General features: G+C 34.8%; 2 protein-coding genes and 1 long non-coding RNA gene across 7 annotated transcripts in view; 2 read left to right on the forward strand and 1 right to left on the reverse strand.

Annotated features, from left to right (window-relative positions):
- LOC125665602 (phosphatidylcholine translocator ABCB4-like) overlaps positions 1 to 5,406 on the reverse strand; it is a 55,301-nt gene extending 49,895 nt beyond the window's left edge. For 2 of the 4 annotated variants that reach the window (XM_048898318.2, XM_048898314.2), the window contains exon 1: positions 5,214 to 5,406. The gene's annotated coding sequence lies outside the window, so the exon portion shown is untranslated. The remainder of the gene's footprint in view (positions 1 to 5,213) is intronic. The other 2 variants (XM_048898315.2, XM_056152331.1) reach the window with 2 other exon arrangements.
- Positions 5,407 to 5,443: 37 nt separating this feature from the next.
- Positions 5,444 to 20,892, forward strand: LOC125665604 (UPF0047 protein YjbQ-like). Of its 2 annotated transcripts, none has more exons than XM_048898321.2 (7): positions 5,444 to 6,094; positions 9,094 to 9,128; positions 10,906 to 10,925; positions 11,721 to 11,760; positions 18,321 to 18,362; positions 19,436 to 19,553; positions 19,866 to 20,892. In XM_048898321.2, exons 1-7 carry the CDS (start codon positions 5,917 to 5,919, stop codon positions 19,907 to 19,909), a joined length of 477 nt encoding a protein of 158 aa, XP_048754278.1. In that variant the 5' UTR covers positions 5,444 to 5,916; the 3' UTR covers positions 19,910 to 20,892. The 2 variants fall into 2 exon arrangements, with proteins under 2 accessions (XP_048754278.1, XP_048754279.1); XM_048898322.2 differs by having other exon boundaries at positions 5,444 to 6,064.
- Positions 14,987 to 16,696, forward strand: LOC130051053 (uncharacterized). The gene is made up of 2 exons (XR_008799461.1): positions 14,987 to 15,374; positions 15,845 to 16,696. It is a non-coding gene; the product is annotated as an uncharacterized LOC130051053 (long non-coding RNA).
- Positions 20,893 to 23,907: the final 3,015 nt, after the last annotated feature.

Below are 23,907 nucleotides of genomic sequence, written 5' to 3' on the forward strand. Positions count from 1 at the left end.
TTGTAGTGTCCGCAACCCTGTAGAGTCCGCAACGGCTTTTTGATTTCATAGATTTTTTCAAGAAAATGTATTATGATTTATCTTTATGATAAATATAAATATTCAAGTATTTACTTTAAACATGTAATGGATTAAAATATTGTGAAAATATATGTTCAAACTTGGAATTTACACCCATAACATCTAGGTATACATATTTAAAATCCTTCAATTTTCAGTCTAAAGTAACATATTTCAAGTGAATTTTCACATATTTCAAACTGAAGTGGAAACTAATTATAAACAAATATATGTCAAGATGTTAATTGTTAAATGATAAATCTAAATATATTCCAATTTAATTATGTTGTGGACACTACAGCAATGACATGTATTCCAAATTTCTTAAGTGTCTTAGACTAAAAGATCTCAATGAGCCACTAGCTAAGATGAGCACCCCAGAGAGGTTAATGAAATCAAGGGAGAATATAGAAGAAATAGGGTGAAATAAAAAAAACAGTGAAGCTAAAGAAAGACAAAATAAGGAAAAGGAGAAAGAGAGAGAGAGAGAGCCAGAGAGAGAGGGAGGTAAAAACAATCCCCAATTTCTTGCCACAAAAAGAGATTACATGAATGAAAAAATACAGACAGAAAGAAATCTTGAGAGAAAGTAAAGGTTGAAATTGAATATAAAATGCAAGAAAAGGTGAACACAAAAAATTGGAAAGAAAAGAACAACTTTAAAAAGGAAAAGAATTAAAACCAAAAACCAAAAAGGGCAGAGAAAGAAATGTTATTTGTGACAAACATAATTTTCAGATCATAGTTATTGACAAGGAGAAAGATGAGGTTGACCCCCACCCCCAAGTACTGCTGGATATCTGAATACAATTTCTGTTCACATGAAATACAGAAAGTAGATTCCTACTGGGGAAACTAATGATAAAATTAGCATCATACTTTCTGAGCCAATTTTATCCCCAAACAGTACCAATGACAAGTTATTTCATTCTTTTGATAATTAGTACTGTTTATATGCAAACATTATTTTGCAATCAACATTTAGTTCCAAGTTCAAGTTTGTTTGAATTTGAAAAAATAAATAAAAGAGTTGTTCATAAATTTATCTACAGTACTTGCAGTGTCTATGTTAGCATTAATTATCATTTCACTTTTATTTCATTACAATATTTCTGAAATAAGTGAATATAATAAAACATCTCTAATATTCTATTCTTTAGATGATAAAGTTGGATAACTTGATTAAAAAAAACAAATGGTTACTTTGAAAGATGACACTTCAAACTTGTATACACTTTATAATTGATATATAGGTATTATTTCCAAAAGTATCATTCTAGCCCCCCCCCCCCCCCTTTTCTTTATTTTCCCATCATATTATACCATTCACTAACATAGAAAACAAGTTAGAGGTTAAGGTTTTTAATTTACTTCATTCAAATCAAATATGGATTCAATCAGAAATACTTCAGTATATTTGTAGTGTCCGCAACAATATAAAATCTGAGACAAAACAAATAAGAGTCCTCAGTAAATTCTTTAATTTATGAAATTTACTCTATAAAATTACTCCTTACATAATGTTTAATAGAATGAACATCTGTGACACCATCAATAATTTTTGAAACTGCATAACAATATACAATGAGGAAAAATTAATGGTCAATGTTATATGGTAATTCCCATCTCAAAAAAAAACCATTCTACAACTTTTCATATCTAATTTTCCAGAGTTGATCCTATATGGCACGTGAATTAGTCGAGAAAGAAACATTTATCAACATTGATTTTGAAATAAATGACAATGTATTAGATATGTAATGTAGGATAACCTGTAGTGTCCGCAACAAAAATATCAATGTATTTTCAAAATTTAAGAAGAGTGAAATGAAAACATACAGAATATTCTGATAGATTTATTTGAATTTAGGAATATTCAATGTCATTTTCACATGATAATCATATAGGTCTTATGAGTATTTGTAAATGTAATAAACCTAAAAGATTGGAGACAAATTGGGCAAAAATATTAGTAGGACATTTATATGAAAATTTTTCTTGTTTTCAAAGAAAACCGTAAAATTTTCTTTTTAATTTACTTCTTTCTGGTACATAGTCCAAACCAATAAGAAATTTGGCCATGAACATTATCTTTGCATAAGTTTACTAGTTGTAACAGGTGTAATTTAGTGTCCGCAACACAGGTTCTTTTCCAAACTTTGATGTGGCATAACATTTTTTATAGGAATGTTTATACAAAATAATTTTGTTTCTTGTATGCATACATATTGCACTTCCTAGGCAACAAGTCAAAAATGTGCTATGTGGATTTTTATTTTTTGCTCCAAGTGCAACATAATTTGCACAAATACTGTGAAAATGGCGATTAAGGAGTTAGCTACTACATTGTCGATAATGACTTCGTTTTAAAACATGACTGGAGATATGAATATCAGCAATATTTGCCTCCAAAGCGTATATTGTATGCTTGCCTTAAAACCCTAAAATAAGAAGGGTTAGAATGTTGAGCCCGTCCATGAGGGTCTATTACTCAGGTGGGAGGGAATGAAATTTCACCAAAAGTCCGACAGACGAACCAATTTTAACATTAACATTCAGTGTACAATAATAAATAAGAATTTAGTAATTCATTTAATATTACAAAACTGAAAATCAGGACTGGCAGAATTTGAACAGGACGCAAATAACAGTTTTATAAAAGTGTATCTAGCCCTGTGATTGGCTCATAATTTCATTAACTCTCCAACCCTGCAGTTAGCACAAATGTACTGTCTCGTATTTCAAATGTGCAATTTTAGTGTGATGTCACATTTGGGAAAAAATCTACACTAAATGTAAATTACACATATCACTTATATAGATGCCCTTGGTATTGGATAATAACCATCAAAACTTGGCAAGTGATATTAACTGCCAAGGTCTATAGGAGTTGATCTTTTCAACTTGAAATCTATAAATACAGCATTTTCGGTCTAGTTGGTACCCTTTAAATTTGTAAGCAATGGTAATCTTACCTGGATGTATAATTTACACTGTCAATAATAGGATGTAAAATTCATCGTGTCTGAAATTACAGGCTGCATTAAACCCTTTGACAACCTTTTAAAAGTTTTCAATTTAAAAATGAACTTGGGTTTTTTTTTTAATGAGAATTAACACCAAAAATTGAGCTATCAGTAAATTTTCTATACATAGAAATGATAGTGAGATTCTAATATTATGATAATAATACATAATAAGAAAATGTGGTGCAAACGCCCTCTCTGACGTTTGAAATATTTGGAAGTCTAAGGATGTGACAATTAATAACAAGGTGCAAATAAAACAAGAAATACAATGGCCACACATTGCTCATCGGAGTCACCTTGGCGTATTCCAGCATGCTAGAGGTTCACGGCGAATACTTTCGACTTGGCATCGCTTATAAGTAAATATTGAGGCTCTAACTTGTTGAAGTAACCTTGGCCTCTGGGACAAACTTGCTATGTACAGGGGAACTTATGTCAGACCATCCTTATATAAACTTTTGCTTAGGAATATTGTTTACTTTTTTTTCCTGTTGTGTCATATAATGTAATGTAGTATATAGGAGAGAGGAGAAAATCAATGGCTGGACTAGGAATCGAACCTGGGACCCCTGAATTACTAGTCAGGTGCTCTAACCACTGAGCTACCCAGGCCGATATCCATGGTCCATATAGCCCTAACTACTACAGAAAATAAAACAATTTATGTTACAATATATCATTCCCAGTTCTTTTTATATCCGACCTTTGTCCCTCTAATATAATAAATCAATAAAGGATGAAAAAGAATAAAATGAAATAACACAGTACTTATAAGAAAAATTGCACAGTATTTACATATGCATTGATTAATCTTTAATATTCATTATATCATCTGTGATTTTTTAAGACCCATTTTAAGTCTGAATATCAGCCCTTTCCCCTCTCAAAAATTACCAATTTTTTCCATATTCAACTTGGCATGCACTCTTCCCAATAATAAAAACTGGCAAAAACGTATTTGTTAAAGAATAAGTCCGATGTAAATAGTCTAACATACGACATGATAAAGACGAAATTCTAGACTAAATGATTTAGATAGAATATTAGTTGAAAATTTTAAGAGCTTAAAGAAAAGAAAGTCAAATACGTAAAATAAAGGAAGAATAACGACACCAATTTGTGTTTGATTACTTTGATATGATACATTGTATATTATAATTATATATAAGCTAATATTTACAATGATACTGGTTTCCCCCAATTTAACCAAAATATCGACAAATGAATTTTTCCCAATTTGAAAGTCACAGGACCCTGTTGAAAAATCACTGATCATTAGGCTGAAGTGTCAAATTATGTACTCAAAGTTGTAGAGTCCAAAAATTAATTCTTTTGTTGAGATATCATATCTAGTGTGGAGCTCAGAATGCCTAACAAATTATTACATGCATCAATACATGCTAGTACATCATTGTAAGGTCTATTAAGAGTTTATGTCAAAACATTTACTCAGCCTTAGGCATTTTAGGTGACAATCTAGAACAATTATCATGTGTGAGCTTTTTGTAAAAACTAATCATGCTAATAGGATTTTATCTTTTGCTATCCTGAACTGATCGTCATAGATTGGAAAATACCTTTCATCACAGACAAATGCACTAAATAATTAGGCTCCATGTCGGTCTCTGTCGAACATCTTATTGTCCCTTATTTTCTAATTTTAACAAGTTTTAATGTTAAATGGGGGTTAAAGCTTTTATATATCAGTAGAATACACCACCACAAGTGTAAATTTACAAGTTATGTTAAGTACTTTCAAATTTATCTGTCCTTTGCGTGAAACATATGACAAAGATGGCTTATTATGATAAAAATTCCAACAGAAAATTACCCCATGAAAAAAATTACAAAACTTAAAAAGTTGGGGGTGTTTTTCTTTTTTTCTAGTAAATGTCACAGTCATTTGACAATGTGTTGAAAACTTACCCAACTGCTAAATAATATGTTTGTAAATACTGTGTAAATGAGTTAGTAGGCCCATAGGCATGGACTCCTGAGTCACCATCTATAATAGCATCGAACAGCTGTCGAATATAAAAGAGCGAATCGCTGCGAGTCCAATTCGCTCATATTCTTTGTACAAAAGAATTGAAAACACATTACACATGATCATTCATCATTCACCTGTTTCCTTTAAATTATCCTTTTAAGCCTAAACTTTTCGCCGTTTCGTCAGTTTCGCCGGCTTCTGCTGCAAAAGGATTAGTCTAATGACCGACTTCGTATTCGCTGTACATGCATGCACATGAAATTTTATCCAAAAATTACAAATAAAGTCTTAGATTTAATTTTTTTAAACCTTAAATACATTATTGTATTTGTATTTATATTTACATAGAGGGGTGATTATTTTTTTTTTTTTTATCTAAAGGTTTATTTTGCAACTTACAGATAAAAATTTTCAGTTTCAGCTAGGTGCCTGCGCGCTGATCAATATCATAACGCGAAGTTTGATACGACAAAAGATAACATTTGAGTGTCGTTATTGACACTCTAGATAAAATGGAAATCTAAGAAAACCCTTTTTTTCTGTAAAAAATGTCAATGTTACAGGCCGCGAAATTCGCGAAAGTCTTGAGTAAAATATTATCAAACAACTTTGTCCCTCATCGAAATGTATATACTAGATCTAGATATCTATATAAAAATAATTGTACCGTTGGAAAATAAATCGGTATATCAAAGAGAGAAAGGGATGATCTAGTCAAATAGACGGAAAAAGCCAAATTATCCACAGGCTGAATTAAAACAGGTATGGAGTATTCTACCCATTTGGCAACCCCCAGTGCGTGATCTCTGTCATTCAGACGTTTGAATATAACCCGAAATGTCTCAGATGTCAGAAGGGAGTGTGTGGTATCAGAAAGAAATTGCCATTTCTGCCAAAAAGCGGGGATGTCACTTAATCACAGATGATGTCCTGCACCAAGTCCCTGAAATTCAAAGAATAAAAATAGGAGTTGCTAACATACACAGTATGTATACAGTACAGTCTTTCTCAAAAAGTAGGTCCAAATGGCGAATATGGCATTAAAATCGAAAAAATCATCTTTCATGTTATTCATGAAATCATATGCCATTTTATCGACCAGGTTTTCACAGAATCTGGAAGTAAAAGATTTTATACAACATTTAATCCGTCTTTGTGTAGCACCGTGCTGATTTAGGGTACCTGAAAGATGACTTTTTTAAGCTGCATGCTTATCTTTAGGTAATATCAACATATTCGTTAAATCAATTAGTCAAAACTGACTTATATTAAGTTTTATCTTATTTCTTGGTTATACAAATACTTTTCGATAAATTTAATGTTTTGAATACAATATGATGAAAAGTTTGTATAAATGACAACATATGAGCATTGTGCAAGGAAAAATTGATAAGAATTTAAGATTAATCGTATCAATTCATATTAATGAAAGGTGAAGATAACGAACAGAGATCAATCTTATAACTCCTATAAGCAATACAAAATAGATAGTTTAATTGGCAAACATGAACCCCTGGACACACCAGAGGTGGGATCAGGTTCATAGGAGGAGTATAAGCATCCCCTGTCGATCGGCCACATCCGCCGTGAGCCCTATATCCTGATGAGGTAAACGGAGTTATGCATAGTTAAAATCAGTGTGCCAAGAACGGTCTAACAATAGGTATGAAACACGTCAGACATCATTTAACCCAATGATAATTGTATTGGTAAACTAGGTTGAACTTTATAACGGCATTTGGAAAAGAAATTAAGATTAGGTATCATTTTTAATGTTTATTTTAATACTTTAGGACTTCTTGAACCAGAAAATAACAAGAGGTACTGTGAGCAATGCTCACTAAGAATACCCCCCGCTTACCCCAATCTCCCAAAGGTTGTTGGTAATAGGTTAATCCGAGATTCCTCTGACTCTTACCCCCGCTTTTATATTTGACATGTGCGGGGGAGAGTCAGAGCGGACTCCATATTGAAAAGTGGGAATTCAGCGACACCAGCTGGTGTCGCTGCTTTACTTACCTCTTACAACTTTATTTCGCGGATCTATCTTCCAAGACGTGAGAATTCAGTTATCGGAAGATTATTCTACAAATACATCATGATTAATACGATGCTATCGCCGTTTAAACAACCCTAACACCGACAAATGGAGCATCACTTGAATTAGGTCGCCGCCTCGCCATTTGATTTCTTTGCACATGACGTCAGCACATATAAACACAAAATTCCATCGTTTAAACGGCGATAGCATCGTATTAATCATGATGTATTTGTAGAATAATCTTCCGATAACTGAATTCTCACGTCTTGGAAGATAGATCCGCGAAATAAAGTTGTAAGAGGTAGGTAAAGCAGCGACACCAGCTGGTGTCGCTGAATTCCCACTTTTCAATATGGAGTCCGCTCTGACTCTCCCCCGCACATGTCAAATATAAAAGCGGGGGTAAGAGTCAGAGGAATCTCGGATTAGTAATAGGTATAAACTACCTCTTTTCTGAGTGTAAAAAACAAATGGCATGACAAACCGAACCATATTGCTACTTCAATGTCCAGTGCGCATGACTTTTGACCTTTTGACCCCAAAATCGATAGGGAACATCTTCATCCCATGGGTAGTCCATATGTATGATATGGTGACTGTAGATGGAAAGGATAACGCTTTAGAGCCCGGAAACCATATTGCTACTTCAATGTCCAGTGCACTTGACCTTTTGACCCCAAAATCAATAGGGAACATCTTCATCCCATGGGTAGTCCATATGTATGATATGGTGACTGTAGGTGGAAAGGATAACGCTTTAGAGCCCGGAAACCATATTGCTACTTCAATGTCCAGTGCACATGACCTTCGACCTTTTGACCCCAAAATCGATAGGGAACATCTTCATCCCATGGGTAGTCCATATGTATGATATGGTGACTGTAGGTGGAAAGGATAACGCTTTAGAGCCCGGAAACCATATTGCTACTTCGATGTCCAGTGTGCTTGACCTTTGACCTTTTGACCCCAAAATCGATAGGGAACATCTTCATCCCATGGGTAGTCCATATATATGATATGGTGACGGTAGGTGGAAAGGATAATGCTTTAGAGCCCGGAAACCATTGTGTCTACAGACGGACGGACGGACAGACAGACAGACGGACAACCCGATTCCAGTATACCCCCCCCCCCCCCCCCACAACTTGTTGCGGGGGGTATAATAATTTCAAGTCCCAATTGGAGTATCAAATTATCTACATCTGTACATTGAGATATTACTAAAAAGGCCAATCGTCTCAGACATTTCAGTATTTTGGACCCGATATCAATTTGGCATTTTGAAGACATACATTGTATGCCTCACTGTCTTTTTCTTTTAAACTTTCTTTGCATGCCTTTTGAATCTCCGTTAGGAATTTTCCATGCTTTCCATTAAATGGTTCAATTCTGAAAATAAATTTAATGTTCGCTACCATTATTTAAAACATGTTACCATTATTCTGTAGGTTATAGGCTAGTCCAAAATATCTGACGTTTTCCAGGCTTTTTTATGATTTTGATATTTACTGTGCCTTAAGGGGGGATAAAAGGAGTGTGGAATCAAATGTCTTCCGTGTACACTTATATAACTTATGTGTAATATGTGGAACGGCATGACTGTGTTTGAGGACGAAGCAAAAAGTATTGGCATCAGTATCTATATCCATAACAGGACAAAAAATACCCCAAAGTTAGCACCTAACGTGTGAAGACAGAGCTCAATCAAAGCATCTTAACTTTGGACATTTGATCCGCCTATTCATTGAACGCGGGAAATATAATGCAATTTATGTAAACAGTGCATTGTGACGTCATATTCAGCATCAGTGTTTAGCAAATTTACAAGGTACAATCGACTTAATGAAGGAGTGATTATATAAGATTAAGAAATATTAGTTTTTATGTATTTTATGTAACATCTCAGAACGAGAACCTGCAATGTTTGTAAATACACTGAATCTGTAATGAATATTTGATTTCTTTACTTTCAGTCAAACATACATCTGCAAGTCTTTGCTTAAATGAGGTTTGTAACAGATCTAACTTGAACATTTTGAAAATCAGAAAATTTGAGTGAATATTATTTTCAGTGCACTGATAAAATGCTGATGAAGTATGATTAGAATTTAACATGTAATTTATTTACTTGACCAGTGTTTTATTCAAATTATACACCCCCTTCTGCATGAAGGTTTGATGTGGGGGGGGGGGGTGTTCTACTGGAATGACCAGTCTGTGTATTTATCTAAACTGTGACAGAGGATTAACAATAGTGCTTAATACATATAGCACACACCTTGGTATGAATACTTCTTCCTACTATAAAGCAATTTGTGCTGCAGTGACAAGACTTTTGGTCCTTAATTGCATCAGATCACGGGAAATCCAAATTAAACTTGCTTATATACGTTTGAAAACTTCTTCCTACCCATAGTCTGATTGAAGGTGACTGACATTTTGTGCTTCAGTAACTCTGGTCATGAACATCATTTAATTAGGTCAGTAGAAGCACTTCATGGCAAATGGAATTTGAGTGACCAAATGTCAAACATATGGCACATCTTGGGAAGTTAATATACAGGAAGGGGGAAATGCAATGACAAGACCGGAATTCAAACCCAGGCCCCTTGAAGATCTCTAGCCAGGTGATCTACCAACTAAGCTATTTGGCCACCAGCGATCGAACACAGCTGACTACTACAATGAAGGGGTCTTATATTTAGGTGGTCACTGTCACAATGCTTAGTGATTGAAGTGATAAGAAATGCTGCAAGACACAGTGGATAAAAAGTGGGATTATGAAATCTTCGTAAAAACACTAATTTGGTAATTATATTCACAGATATCTATTTACAAAGGTCAAGGTCAGAAGGGGTATGGATATCAAATACGCATGTACCGCACAGTTCAACTTTGATATCTCGAACACTGATGTCTCGAATACCATGGATGTACATGTATCAAAGTGATTCGGAAGTCCCAACCACTTATTATCGAAGTATTTTAACTTAATGAGGTTTGACTGTATATCTGGTTTTGCAAAGAGCAGTGACAATAGTACTGCTAGGATAGCTCCAGTTCTGGGTGTGTTTAGGACAGCTCCAGTGTTTGGTGTGTCTAGGACAGGTCCAATGTTTGGTGTGTCTAGGACAGCTCCAATGTTTGGTGTGTCTAGGACAGCTCCAGTGTTTGGTGTGTCTAGGACAGCTCCAGTGTTTGGTGTGTCTAGGACAGCTCCAGTGTTTGGTGTGTCTAGGACAGCTCCAGTGTTTGGTGTGTCTAGGACAGCTCCAGTGTTTGGTGTGTCTAGGACAGCTCCAGTTTTGGGTGTGTCTAGGACAGCTCCAGTTTTGGGTGTGTCTAGGACAGCTCCAGTTCTGAGTGTGTCTAAGACAGTTTCAGTTTTGGGTGTGTCTAGGAGAGTTTCAGTTTTGGGTGTGTCTAGAACAGCTCCAGTTTAGGGTGTGTCTAGGAGATGACCCCTCTTGATTTTGAGGTCACATGGTCAAAGGTCAATGGTTGAACTGGACATAGTAATATTATATTGTCTTCTATATTTTAATAATTATTTGATTGATTGGCACCAATTTTGGTACACTGGTACAGCATAAAGCATAGATGACTCCTATTGATTTTTAGGTCACATGGTCAATCCACTCTTGACATAGGAAGATATTGTCTGCCCAACATTTTGAATTGATGATACTACTGTCAGTTAAATGATGTGGGTGTATAAACCCTTTTCAATTTTGCACCATGGAGGGCATATGTGTTTTACAAACATGTCTTGTTTTAAATTGTAGAACTGGGACCCAGATGTTAGGTAAGTGAATATTACATGTACGATTCACATTAAGTTAGAACAAGATTTTTACACTTGTAACCATGGTAACAACATGTATCTCATATTATCTTCTTTTTTAATTACCCATATTTTATTATACATGTAATAGGATCTAAGGCAGCAGGTATTAATGTCTATATGAGCCTTCTCCTTATGATACAAGGTATACATAGATGTAGTAATAATTTCATAGATTCTATAGATTGAAATGCTTGCATGATGATTGATTGAATATTGTTTAACGTCATTCTTGAGAATATTTCACTCATATGGAGACATCAACATTGCCGTTGAAGGGCTGCAAAATTTCGGCCTATGCTCAGCGCTTATGGCTTTTGAGCAGGGAGGGATCTTTATCGTGCCACACCTGCTGTGACACAGTACCTCGGTTTTTGCGGTCTCATCTGAAGGACCACCCCATTTAGTCGACTCTTATGATAATCAAGGGGTACTGAGGACATATTCTAACCCGTATCCCCTTGGGATTGCATGATGATGTACATGTACATGTATATTATTGCATTTATCATATGTAAAGGTATTCGACAGAATAATGTAAACTAGGGATTCGACAGAATAGTGTAAACTAGGGATTCGACAGAATAGTGTAAACTAGACACAGACAACACACATGATTAACTACCATACAAATAATCCCAAAGATTTCACCTGACCTTGACCTTGACCTTATTACATGTATCAGTCTCATAGTCACCATCTCACAGAGGGATATATTTATCAGCATTAAAGTCTGTGTTTTGCTTGTTTTGACAGAGTGGACATGGAAATGATGATCAACAAATTAATACCAGAGGTGAGATATCCCCTCTGAAAATACAGCAGGATATCCCAGGAAGTCCCAAGACAAAATCCCAGGATTTATCAGGATTGTCCTGAAAAGTCCTGCTTTTTTGAAACTGAGATTGACAAGGAATTAGAGGGACGGTATTGGCAGTGGGACATTTCAGGACTTTTAAGGATAATTTCCCCATTGAAAATACAGCAGGATATCCCAGGAAGTCCCAAGACAAAATCCCAGGATTTATCAGGATTGTCCTGAAAAGTCCTGCTTTTTTGAAACTGAGATTGACAAGGAATTAGAGGGACGGTATTGGCAGTGGGACATTTCAGGACTTTTAAGGATAATTTCCCCATTGAAAATACAGCAGGATATCCCAGGAAGTCCCAAGACAAAATCCCAGGATTTATCAGGATTGTCCTGAAAAGTCCTGCTTTTTTGAAACTGAGATTGACAAGGAATTAGAGGGACGGTATTGGCAGTGGGACATTTCAGGACTTTTAAGGATAATTTGAACACTTAAATTTGCCTTTTATTGTCCTGCAAAGTCTCACTTAATCCTGCAATCTGAAAGGGGAGAAAGTGGGATTATTCTGGACATGTCTTGGAAAGTCCCAGTAGACAGGACTGGGATTTTGCAGGATTTTATTGGATCTCCCTAAAAATCCTGCTTTTTGAGTTGATGCAGGACTCCTGGAAAGTCCCAATTTATCCTACTAACCTGTTTTGGTCTTGCCCTACTGTGGAATAAAACTCGAGATCCAGGATATGTGATATCTTTTCTGTAAAAGTGGCAATTAAGAATGAAATTATGAATCAAAATGATAATCTGATAATAAAATTTATTTAACATACAAAAACATAAATTTCAGCAATACTTATTTGAACTTCCAAAGCAAGTACTTTGAAAAGTTCATTTAAATTATGGTTGGGGTGAGCTAAAAAGCACTATTTCTTACGTAAACAAATAATTAAACAAGAGGTCCATGGGCCACATCGCTCACCTTAGTCATCTTGGTCCATATTTAAAGATTTCCCATATACTTGTATGTAAAACTTTTGTCCCTATAATGTGGCCAAAACCTACCCTTGGGGGCCACGATTCAGGGTTGTCACTAGAAAATATTGAAGACGAGTCCCAGTATCATGGTTTGTAAGCAGCTTGAGTCCCATGAAAATTTGACGAGTCCCATGAAAGTTGAATTAAAGAGTCATTTAGATTTTTCCTACACCTTTATTTATACCGAGTGAACACAAGCTAATGTCGTACCTCTGTTCACTTTCATCTTCAACAAATGGCAAAAATCAGTTAATTTTCGCCAAGCCCATGCATAACAGTGCAGTGATCACTTTGTACACATGAAATTAAAAGTAATCATTCACGACTCGGTCTCATACAACTAATTGCCCATTGCAAACAGAATTACTTCCCCGAATCCTCTATCATCGTTACAACCCTATTCAGTATTAAACAAAATTTTAATTAAATAATTATTGTGATAAAATAGATGCGTACTAATTTTGTTTGTAAAATGATGTAAAATCTACCAAAGTTTACAAACTACGCTACTTTCAATTCCAATAAAAATGGCTACCGGAAGACAAACATTTATAATTAAATATAGATCCTGATTTGTAAAAAAAAGAAAAAGAAACATATATAAATAACTGCCTGTGAGTGGCAAAATGTTTTTTACTTTGTATCTAAATTTCAATATTATATTCTAATTTGCACCTAATTGACTGCACTAAACAAACAAGTCGGATTGGGACACTGTGAACTCGGTGGTATCATCTCGGTTCACATTAGAGCGTAACGTTTTACCTAGATTTTTTCCTATGAGTTTTAATTAATACACAAATCAGGGCTTCTAAGTAAAATTATGATTTTTACTCAGAGTCCGAGACACATCTGCGGGACTCGCCATATCAGACAAACCCCAATGAAATTTCTGTGATCCTATTCTTGCGTTAGTGACAACCCTGTGAATTTTACAAACTTGAGTCTACACTATGTTGGGAAGCTTTCATGTAAATCTCAGCTTTTCTGGCCAAGTGTTTCTTGAGAAGACAATTTTCATAAAGATTTTCCCTGTATATTTGTAAGTAAAACTTTGATCCCCTATTGAGACCCAATCCAACCCCCCCCCCCCCCCCCCCCCCAACCCCCGGTCATTGGTTTTAACAAACTTGAATCTGTACTATGTCAGGAGGCTTTCATGTAAATTTCAGCTTCTCTGTCCCAGTGGTTCTTGAGAAGATTTTTGAATGACCCCACCGTATTTTTGCGATTATCTCCCCTTTGAAGGGGCATGGCCCTTCATTTGAACAAACTTGAAAGCCTTTCACCCAAGGGTGCTTTGTGTCACTTAGTTTGGTTGAAATTGACCCAGTGGTTCTGGAGAAGATGAAAATGTGAAAAGTTTTCACTGACGACAGACAACGAACAAATTTTGATCAGAAAAGCTCACTTGAACCTTCGGCCCAGGTGAGCTAAAAAAAAAATTTTAAACAGGTATTATCAAATTGTCCCTGAAGTTGAATTTTATTTATCTTGATGTCACGGGTAACCTGGAGTGGTTCAAAGATCTATTTCTTCGACTCGTGGGTGGGGGAAGGTGGCTCCAGACCTAAACAACTTGAGACGGTCTCTCATCTTGTTTCTAACTTCTTTGAGGGCCATCTCTGGATTTTTCTCTGGTACAGAGGCTTAAAAGATAGCATAATGAATTATTTGAGAGGTTGCATAACAGGTTTTGTAAATGAACATCATGCAAAATTTAAAATATTTATGTCTTGAACTTGTATATATGCACCTTCTGCATCGTCTTCCCTTTTATCTAAGCCATCTTTGGTCTCACGGGCGTTTTCCTGTCACACTGCATGATGTCGGTTCATCCACTGAAAACATGCCTTATTAAAAGTCACTTGATGATATTCTAAATTCATAACTATCTCTTCAAGTCCATGCTACAATGAAAGAGAACATGTACTAGATAAAAATATTGGAAACAGGATGATAATTTGTTAAGGTGTGACAATTCCACTAGACTACCAAAAAAGACGAATTATTACAAACCAAAATTAAAAATACTAACCAGCAACGCCGTGTATTTTGAACAACTAGGCCTATCCCCCAGTTTCTGAGTGTAAGGTGAATCCTATATTCCTATCTGGAATCCATTCCATGCTTGATTGCATACTGATTCTGTTGAATGTTCTCCATTCTTGCGAATATTTCCCTGACTTCGCGCCCAGAAAGGAACATTGAAAAAAAAGCGCTTTGATCACTTGCGTGAACGTCAGGTCGTACACTGACTGACTCGTCCCCAGGTCAACACGTAACCAAAAGACGATCAGTAGAAAGTTATACAATCGACCAGTGGAAACCCAGTGTATAAGACTTCATATATATACATATGATATATTTTATACATGATATATCTTATATCGAATAAGAACGGGGAGAAGAAAAAAACACGACAAGCTTCGTACATTGTACAAGTTGACCGAAACGACATCACCGGAAGTTACAACTTTCAAAGAAGTCATTTATGATTTAAAGATTTGTGAATGGAAATCAATAACATCGGAATGAAAAAGGACTACGGGTTAACGGATGACACTCTGTAAGTACCATATGCTTTATTTTGTTTACGTTTGTAAATGATTACATGCATTGGAAAAATACACGCTTGATCGCTGGACCACTCGAAATTCCTCGATACAATCATTCTATTTACAGCTTAACATATCAAAACAAACTACTCTATTTTTTAACGTAAACCATTGACTGGTTCGATCTAGATGGAAAGGGTATAATCACCAGAACATTGTATCATGGATATCCATCATTATGATTCTGTTTCGATCAGTTGACCTTGTTCTGTAATTATTACTGCTTCGTAAAATAACTACGGACAGTACGGTTACAAAATTTAGCATGGCAAGCTGATTGTATCCATCAGTGATAATTTATTGCTATTTGCACCTCAAAACATTGATGTGTCAAAGAAACTTTTCTAAATATAAAATTTTTAATCAGTGTCTTGAAAATTAAGTTTCTTCATTAATAATTTGTAATTAATTATTATTGCAGGAGATTGAGAACCCAAAAGGTACATGCTGTGCAAGAAAGATGTAAACATGCGAATTCCTAAATGTACTAAATATTAAAACATCAACTGCAATCTTCAGTGGTGACATCCAAAAGTTGATATGCCATTGGTACTTCAAGTGATACGACCGTGACATTGGAAAATCCTTTTAACTTATCATCACTTGAGCCTGAATTGCAGTCCTTTTGATACAGACATTTTTTTAAGTTCAGTTTCGAACATTAATGCCGCTGTGTCATCTCTGGAAATGGAAAAGCCTACCACAGAATCTGATGAATTTTTGAACATTCTTTCACAAAAAGGGATCTTCTTTATTTTGAAGAAGGTAGCCCAGGAACTGGAAATCTGTTATCAAAATGATCTTAATAATACACTGGACAATATTCTAACCTAAAAAAAAACATGACAAACCCGATTGAACTCCTGTGATGAAGCATCTCAAAACTCAAATTATGGTAGTCTTTCAAGTGACATTGAGGATTTCAATAGCGCATTTGACAGTAAAGTGATTTTTATTCAAGTTCAGATTGTTGTCATTATAAATTTATAAGAAGTGTTCTCATAGCCAACATTTTTCAAGTCTACTTTTGATGAAATATAGTCTTTTCTATTACAACTTATTATGACATGATTGTTGTTGTATACATAAATGTTCTTATCCACGAATCATTCACTGTTCTTATAGGTTTTTTTTAGCCTGAACTATGTAGCAATGACATGTCAAGGTAATCCAGAAAATGTAAAATCTTTTCTTTGATATGACAAGGATTTAATTTTGTAACAATTAATATCTAAAAGTCCTGTAACCCTCATTAAAGTCCTTTATAATCTGACTTCACTGGTTGTAAGATTTTGAGGGTAATTGCAAGACTTCTCTCTTTGCATACTTTTAATACGAAGTCCTGGAAAGCAATGTAAAGTCTTGCATTATCTTGAATGTATCAAGTATGAGATTTTTAGGGAATTTCTGGGACGATGTTTTCGTCTTCATTTTATAATAAAGTCCTGAAAAACACAAGAATGTCCTAGAAAAACCTGCTGCTATGAGAGTGGGACTTTGTAAGACATTTAGGTAATAAATCTGTCCTAGAAATTCTTGCAAAGTCACTCTTGATGTAAGTGGGATATTCCAGGACAAATGCAGAAACATGAAGTCCTGTATTATCCCACTGCATTAGGACATGGGAGAAGTGGGACTTCACAAGGAAGTCCCAGGACTTCCAGGGATATCCTTCAATTAAGCAAAAAAGTGGGATTTATTTTCAGAGGGGCTGTTTCATCTGCAGGTATACATATGTAGTAAGACTGCAAAACATTTAATTTAATTAATACCTGACAGAGGTGAAAAGTTTCATCTATACATGTACATATTATGTAGTAAGGGGCAAGATTAAAAGTTCAATGTCTGACAAAAAGCTAAATTCACATAGTTTTCACCAAGACCCCCCACCCCCCTTAAAACTAAATATGATGAATGTTGAAACAACTCAATCTAAAACATACAAGTATAAATAATACTCTTTATATACCTTTTCTACTGTTTATTCACAAATGAAAGTATACTTAAAATCTATTTTAAAAATGTTAATACACGCTTGTACATGTATGTAGTTTTTAACAATCGATTGTCTTTTTCCTTTTTCTACTAAAGTGTAAATGATGTCAGATGACAGAAACTTACGGGAGATTTCATCCCCCTCCCCCTAACTATTTGAATTTAGATTTTATCTGACATCGATCTTTTGATCTCGCCCCTAAGACTGCAGAATATTTAATTTAACTGATAAGATTTGCAATGTACAACATTCGTTAGTCAGACGCAAACATATGCGACATCTTTTGTAATGTGTTGATGGTCATTAAATACGTTTAGTAAATGTTAAGACATATATTTGAATATCTCTCATATAAAAGAAATAACTTAAATTGAAATTGTCACTTCACAAATTAAAATAAAAAAAAATATCTCAAAGGTTTTTGAAGAGATCGTTAAGATGGCAAAATTAACAGGCAAGATTTGGAAAATACTGCATTTGTGAGTGTCTAAGCATTTGACTTCACAACGAAAAGGTCAGGTACGATTCGGAATTATGCAAAATTTCTTGTGTTTCTGAATGATTTTAGTATTACATGTACTTAATGACCGCAGGAATGATATCTTGTGCGATGTTGTTAGGGAATGTCCTAGATGACTAGAGATTAACAGCGAGATACTTTTGACTTGGTGCTGCTTATAATGCTAGGTATACAAGGGACAGATAGCCAATCTCTAACTGTTGTGGAGCGTGTGTTTGTCTGTGGAAGCCAGTAACTCTATCACCATTAATATATTTGTGTGCTCTCTTTGATTTGGATATTAATTTTGAATTTTTTCTCCCAATCTTTATTGCAAAACTTGCAACCAAGATATATGTATATCATAGAAAATATTTTTAAACTGGAGTGATTATATTACAGAGTACGCCATTTAAACACAGCTGTGAGGGGCCAGATGACATGGTATGTGCATATAAATCACTTTAATCAGGAAACTTTCTTTTTGCATATATTTGTAGTGTCATCTTGATGTGATATTAAACTTACTCATGAATATTTCAATGTCATAATACAATCAATGTCATAATAATGTAATCTTCTCATGAATAATTCATACATGTAATACAGTACTGTACATTATTCTATGTAAGCTTCCCATGAATAATTTATAATACAGTACTGTACATTATTCTATGTAAGCTTCCCATGAATAATTTATAATACAGTACTGTACATTATTCTATGTAAGCTTCCCATGAATAATTTATAATACAGTACTGTACATATTCAAATTGAATATGTTAAGCTTCTCATGAATAATTCATAATACAGTACTGTACATTATTCTATGTAAGCTTCCCATGAATAATTTATAATACAGTACTGTACATATTCAAATTGAATATGTTAAGCTTCTCATGAATAATTCATAATACAGTACTGCATGTACATATTCTATGTAAAGCTTCTCATGAATAATTCATAATACAGTATGTACATATTCAGTATAAGCTTCTCATACCCGTAAATAATTCATAATACAGTACTGTATAGAATGCATATTTTGCTGATGAATCTGTCAGACATAAGACAAGATGGGAGAAAATTATATACATGTATATTATATGATATACAGTCTTAACTTTGAATGCTAAAAACTATGATAATTAATACTGAATTCGAAGATTTTAAAATCGTGTGGTAAGTTTATAAATTTCAGCACATTTGCGAGTTCTGGGAATGGGGGTCAGCTTGCATATGATGCTAAATTGATATGTCCAATGTTTACTAGTCTCCTGACCCACCCCCACCCCCCACCCATATATCACAGGCACTCAATGTTTTAAATATCTATAATAAAAACAATTGTCTAGATCAGATCGTGCCTTAATTAAACTATCAAAGCCCAACAAAACAAAACTAGTCCCATGAGAATAGGTCCTCACAATATTGTCTCCATTATCATTCATTATTCATCAATTTGTTGTCAGTTTATCACAATATTACTGTCTCCATTATTGTTCATCAATTTGTAGCCCGCCCACGTGAAGGCGGCGTTTATTGGTACAGGGGTCAGTATTCCCATCACCAACGGCAACTTTAACCTTGGCACCTGGCAAGGACTCTGGCTCTGCGAACACAGGAATGCTGCAGGTTGGGGGGAAAAATAACAAATACATAATCATATTCTCTATAGATAAAGCTGCAGAACTGTAGCTCTCCTGGGGAAAAAAAATGTCTACGGTCTGTCAACTTAATTTTTTCAGAGAGCTACAGTTCTGCAGCTACTCTAGATATTGATAAGTAAATCACTAAGTTTAAAGTTCAAAATATCATTTGCTTTCCAGATGTATTAATTGTAAGCATTTATATCTCATACTTTAATTCTATTAATTAAAATTGAATATTTCCAGTTTTTTTCAACTCTGAATATTCCATATTTTTATTGACTTTTGTTTCTTTCAGGGAAGAGAAATCTCGTGGTGACGGTCAATGGATCTCTACGTTGATTAAATATATCTGACAGTATCGGGTCAGCTGTTTGTTCTGCGAAGGCTGTGTAGAGTATTAAAATTACGAAACCCTTGATTTAGTTAACGTGTAGCTGTGATATATACCGTTACAATTTTATTACCTCGTGTGTGTGGTTTTTTTTTATCAGCACGAATAAAAAAAATGTGACCATTTCCACGACAATTTCATTTGAAGATGTCAAATCTGTATCCTATTTTTAGAGATTTCACTAAACTTTTGATTTATGATAGCTTAATTGCGACCTTTACTGCAAGAATTCAAATAAAAAAACATCACAAGGTTCTAGGATGGATTTTTAAAGAAGTTGACAATTATGACCATATCTAATATTTCAATTGTATTCAATATAACATTGACCATCCAATGTTTCTTTTATTAATAAATGGAAGGGAAACAATAGCATACCCTGGGCTTTATTTATGAGCTCCATTACATACAGTAGTATATTTTGCACTATATTACATGCATGTTTGTATCTTAAGGTATTCAATGTATAATGACCATATTTCATATCTCATAAATGGATGGTGGAATATTTGTAATCATGGTATCATTTTGAAGGGTTCATCAAATAAACATAATCCACCATAGGAATTTTCAAAATTTTGTTTACTGCTTGATTTATTTCACCTAGAATTTAACTTTGAAGTATATGGGAAAACCATGTTTTAATTATTACAATATTTTAAAAACAAATTATATTTTCATAATAATCTCTTGGTAGAAAGTTACATACACTTTCTTTTTAAGAAAATATGAAATAAAATTAATCATTGACCACACACATTTTTCGAAAATTAGATTTTTCTTATTTTTACAAAGGGTAGACAACTCTTCCAAAAAGTCTTAAGTGCAGAAAGGTCAGCTTCTAATCATTTACCAGTCATGTGAATTTCATCTGCTTCACTTTCATCATTATTTAACAATAAACTTTTATGTTGATCTAAATCCTTCAAAATTGTTCATTATCCTTTCATTATACATGGAATACCTTAAAATCATTTTTACATCTATATCGTCATAAGATGGTACTGGCCAAGGCGGTCAAACTGGCAAATCCTTGTAGATGGGGTGTTTTAATGGATAACATTGTTTTAAAACAGGCATTTATAGTTCTTGAATGAAAAACCCATTATTCAACCCCAATAAAATTGAAAAGAACATAATTATTGTTGCAAAACTATGTGCATAAAATTAGATATGACATGTGTGCATTTACTGTTTCGGGGCATATCGAGGAGAATCATGGGTTCACAGGTGATTGTTCGGAAAAATTTCCAGGGAAATTTAAACATCAGTTCTCCGGATTCGGAAAATGCAACATTTGTAGTGGAGCAATTCGGATGTATACTCAAAATTATTTGAGTATTCTCAGAAAATTATCGTGGATGTCTCCACAATTTTTTTTATATACTCTTCCACTGGATTCTGAATTTATAGGATGTTGTAGTCAAATTGGAATTCCTGGAAAAACAAGAGGTACTGTGAGCAATGCTCACTAAGAATACCCCCCGCTTACCCCAATCTCCCAAAGGGTGTTGGTAATAGGTATAAACTACCTCTTTTCTGAGTGTAAAAAACAAATGGCATGACAAACCGAACCATATTGCTACTTCGATGTCCAGTGCGCGTGACCTTTGACCTTTTGACCCCAAAATCGATAGGGAACATCTTCATCCCATGGGTAGTCCATATGTATGATATGGTGACTGTAGGTGGAAAGGATAACGCTTTAGAGCCCGGAAACCATATTGCTACTTCGATGTCCAGTGTGCTTGACCTTTGACCTTTTGACCCCAAAATCGATAGGGAACATCTTCATCCCATGGGTAGTCCATATGTATGATATGGTGACGGTAGGTGGAAAGGATAATGCTTTACAGCCCGGAAACCATATTGCTACTTTGATGTCCAGTGCGCGTGACCTTTGACCTTTTGACCCCAAAATCAATAGGGAACATCTTCATCCCATGGGTAGTCCATATGTATGATATGGTGACTGTAGGTGGAAAGGATAACGCTTTAGAGCCCGGAAACCATATTGCTACTTCGATGTCCAGTGCGCTTGACCTTTGACCTTTTGACCCCAAAATCAATAGGGAACATCTTCATCCCATGGGTAGTCCATATGTATGATATGGTGACTGTAGGTGGAAAGGATAACGCTTTAGAGCCCGGAAACCATATTGCTACTTCGATGTCCAGTGTGCTTGACCTTTGACCTTTTGACCCCAAAATCGATAGGGAACATCTTCATCCCATGGGTAGTCCATATGTATGATATGGTGACGGTAGGTGGAAAGGATAATGCTTTAGAGTCCGGAAACCATTGTGTCTACAGACGGACGGACAGACGGACAACCCGATTCCAGTATACCCCCCCAACTTGTTGCGGGGGGTATAATTATTGCTGTTATTGAGAAGCTAAAGGATTAATTATAGGTCAAAGCTTAACCGTTTGTGTGATATTTCTTATTTTACGAATTTAGCAGTTCCTATGCTTTATTTGGATTACAGTATTTTGTTTTATATACAAATGCACGTTTCTTCTCTGCTGTCATTTTATAGACTGTTTAACTGTTTGTTATCTTCACCTTTCATAGTACAGCAATGTCTGTACATCCGTCTGTTGGTTCTTTCGGGGTTTTCTGTTTCTAATTTCATTTCTCTGTCACATATCAAGCTGAAACTCGCTATGTAGATTCTTTGTGGATCATTTTAGATCATATTGATATTTTGACCTTTCTTGTAGGAGTTGTGCCCCTTTATTTAAAAATTATTGTTATACGGAGGGTATACATACATGTCATTTGTCCGGAGAAGTCCTCCCACAATGTCCAAGTAAGGACCATCTTGTTTTACAGAGTGTTTGTATGGATATTGAAGATGTACATGTGGCAATGATTTTGATTTTCTTCAACTTTTGAAAAAAAAAGATACCTGTTGTTAAACTTAGTCTTTTTTGAGGAAATATTACAAAGCGAGTACATGATTTGTTCGATGAATTCCTCTCTGTTTTCAAGCGGGAACCTTCTTATTTTACAGAGTGTTTATATGGGTATGGATGGTGAGCCTGTGGCAAGGGTTTTGATTTTCTTTCAAATTTTGAGAAAATTGCTGAGCTTAGTCAGTTTTGAGGAATTATTGCATACAGAGTACATTATTTGTCTGTTTTTCCTTCCGTAGTTTTCAAATGGGAACCTTCTTATTGTACAGAGTAATTGTATGGGTATGGAAGATGTGTGTGTTGCAAGGATTCTATTTAGTCTTTTTTTTAGGAAGTATTGTATAGCGAGTAAATGATTTTTCAATTATTTTTCCTTCCACGGGGTCTTATTATACAGGTATTTGTATGCATGGGTATGGAAGATGAACATGTGGCAAGGATTTTGATTTTCTTCAATTTTTGAGAAAATTACAGGTTGTTGAACGTAATCCAGTTTGAGGAAATATTATATTAAACAAGATATGATTATAATCTACCAATTGTAAAGTCTCCCAAACGAAATACTGGTTGTATAAAAGTGGCTTTTTCTGAGTACTATTATTTTCCTCCCTTGAAAAAATCCATGCCATTTTAACTTCATTTTAAAAATCTAGATCACAAAGACTTTGAATTTGAAATTTTTCAACAAATCCCCCTTTTTTCCTTGATTAAAACTGGTGTCACTTGACCTTGATCCTAATTTGCAGGTCCCAACATCCTCTTATCATTTTTGATGATCCCATGTCTGTATCCATCCCAGTTCTAAACTAATACCAGACTTATGTTTAAGGTCAGAGGGCAAGGTCACTGGAGTCACTTGACCTTGATACCAATTTGTAGACCCCATCATCCTTCTTATTATTTCTGAAGATTCCAACTCTTTAACAGACCTAGTTTTTAAGTAATAAGTTTATGATCTAAGGTCAGAGGTCAATGTCACTGGAGTCACCTGACCTTGATACTAGTTTGTTGATCTATCTTACCAAC

This window comes from Ostrea edulis, chromosome 10 (genome assembly GCF_947568905.1).
Source record: "Ostrea edulis chromosome 10, xbOstEdul1.1, whole genome shotgun sequence".
Lineage (NCBI taxonomy): Eukaryota > Metazoa > Mollusca > Bivalvia > Ostreida > Ostreidae > Ostrea > Ostrea edulis.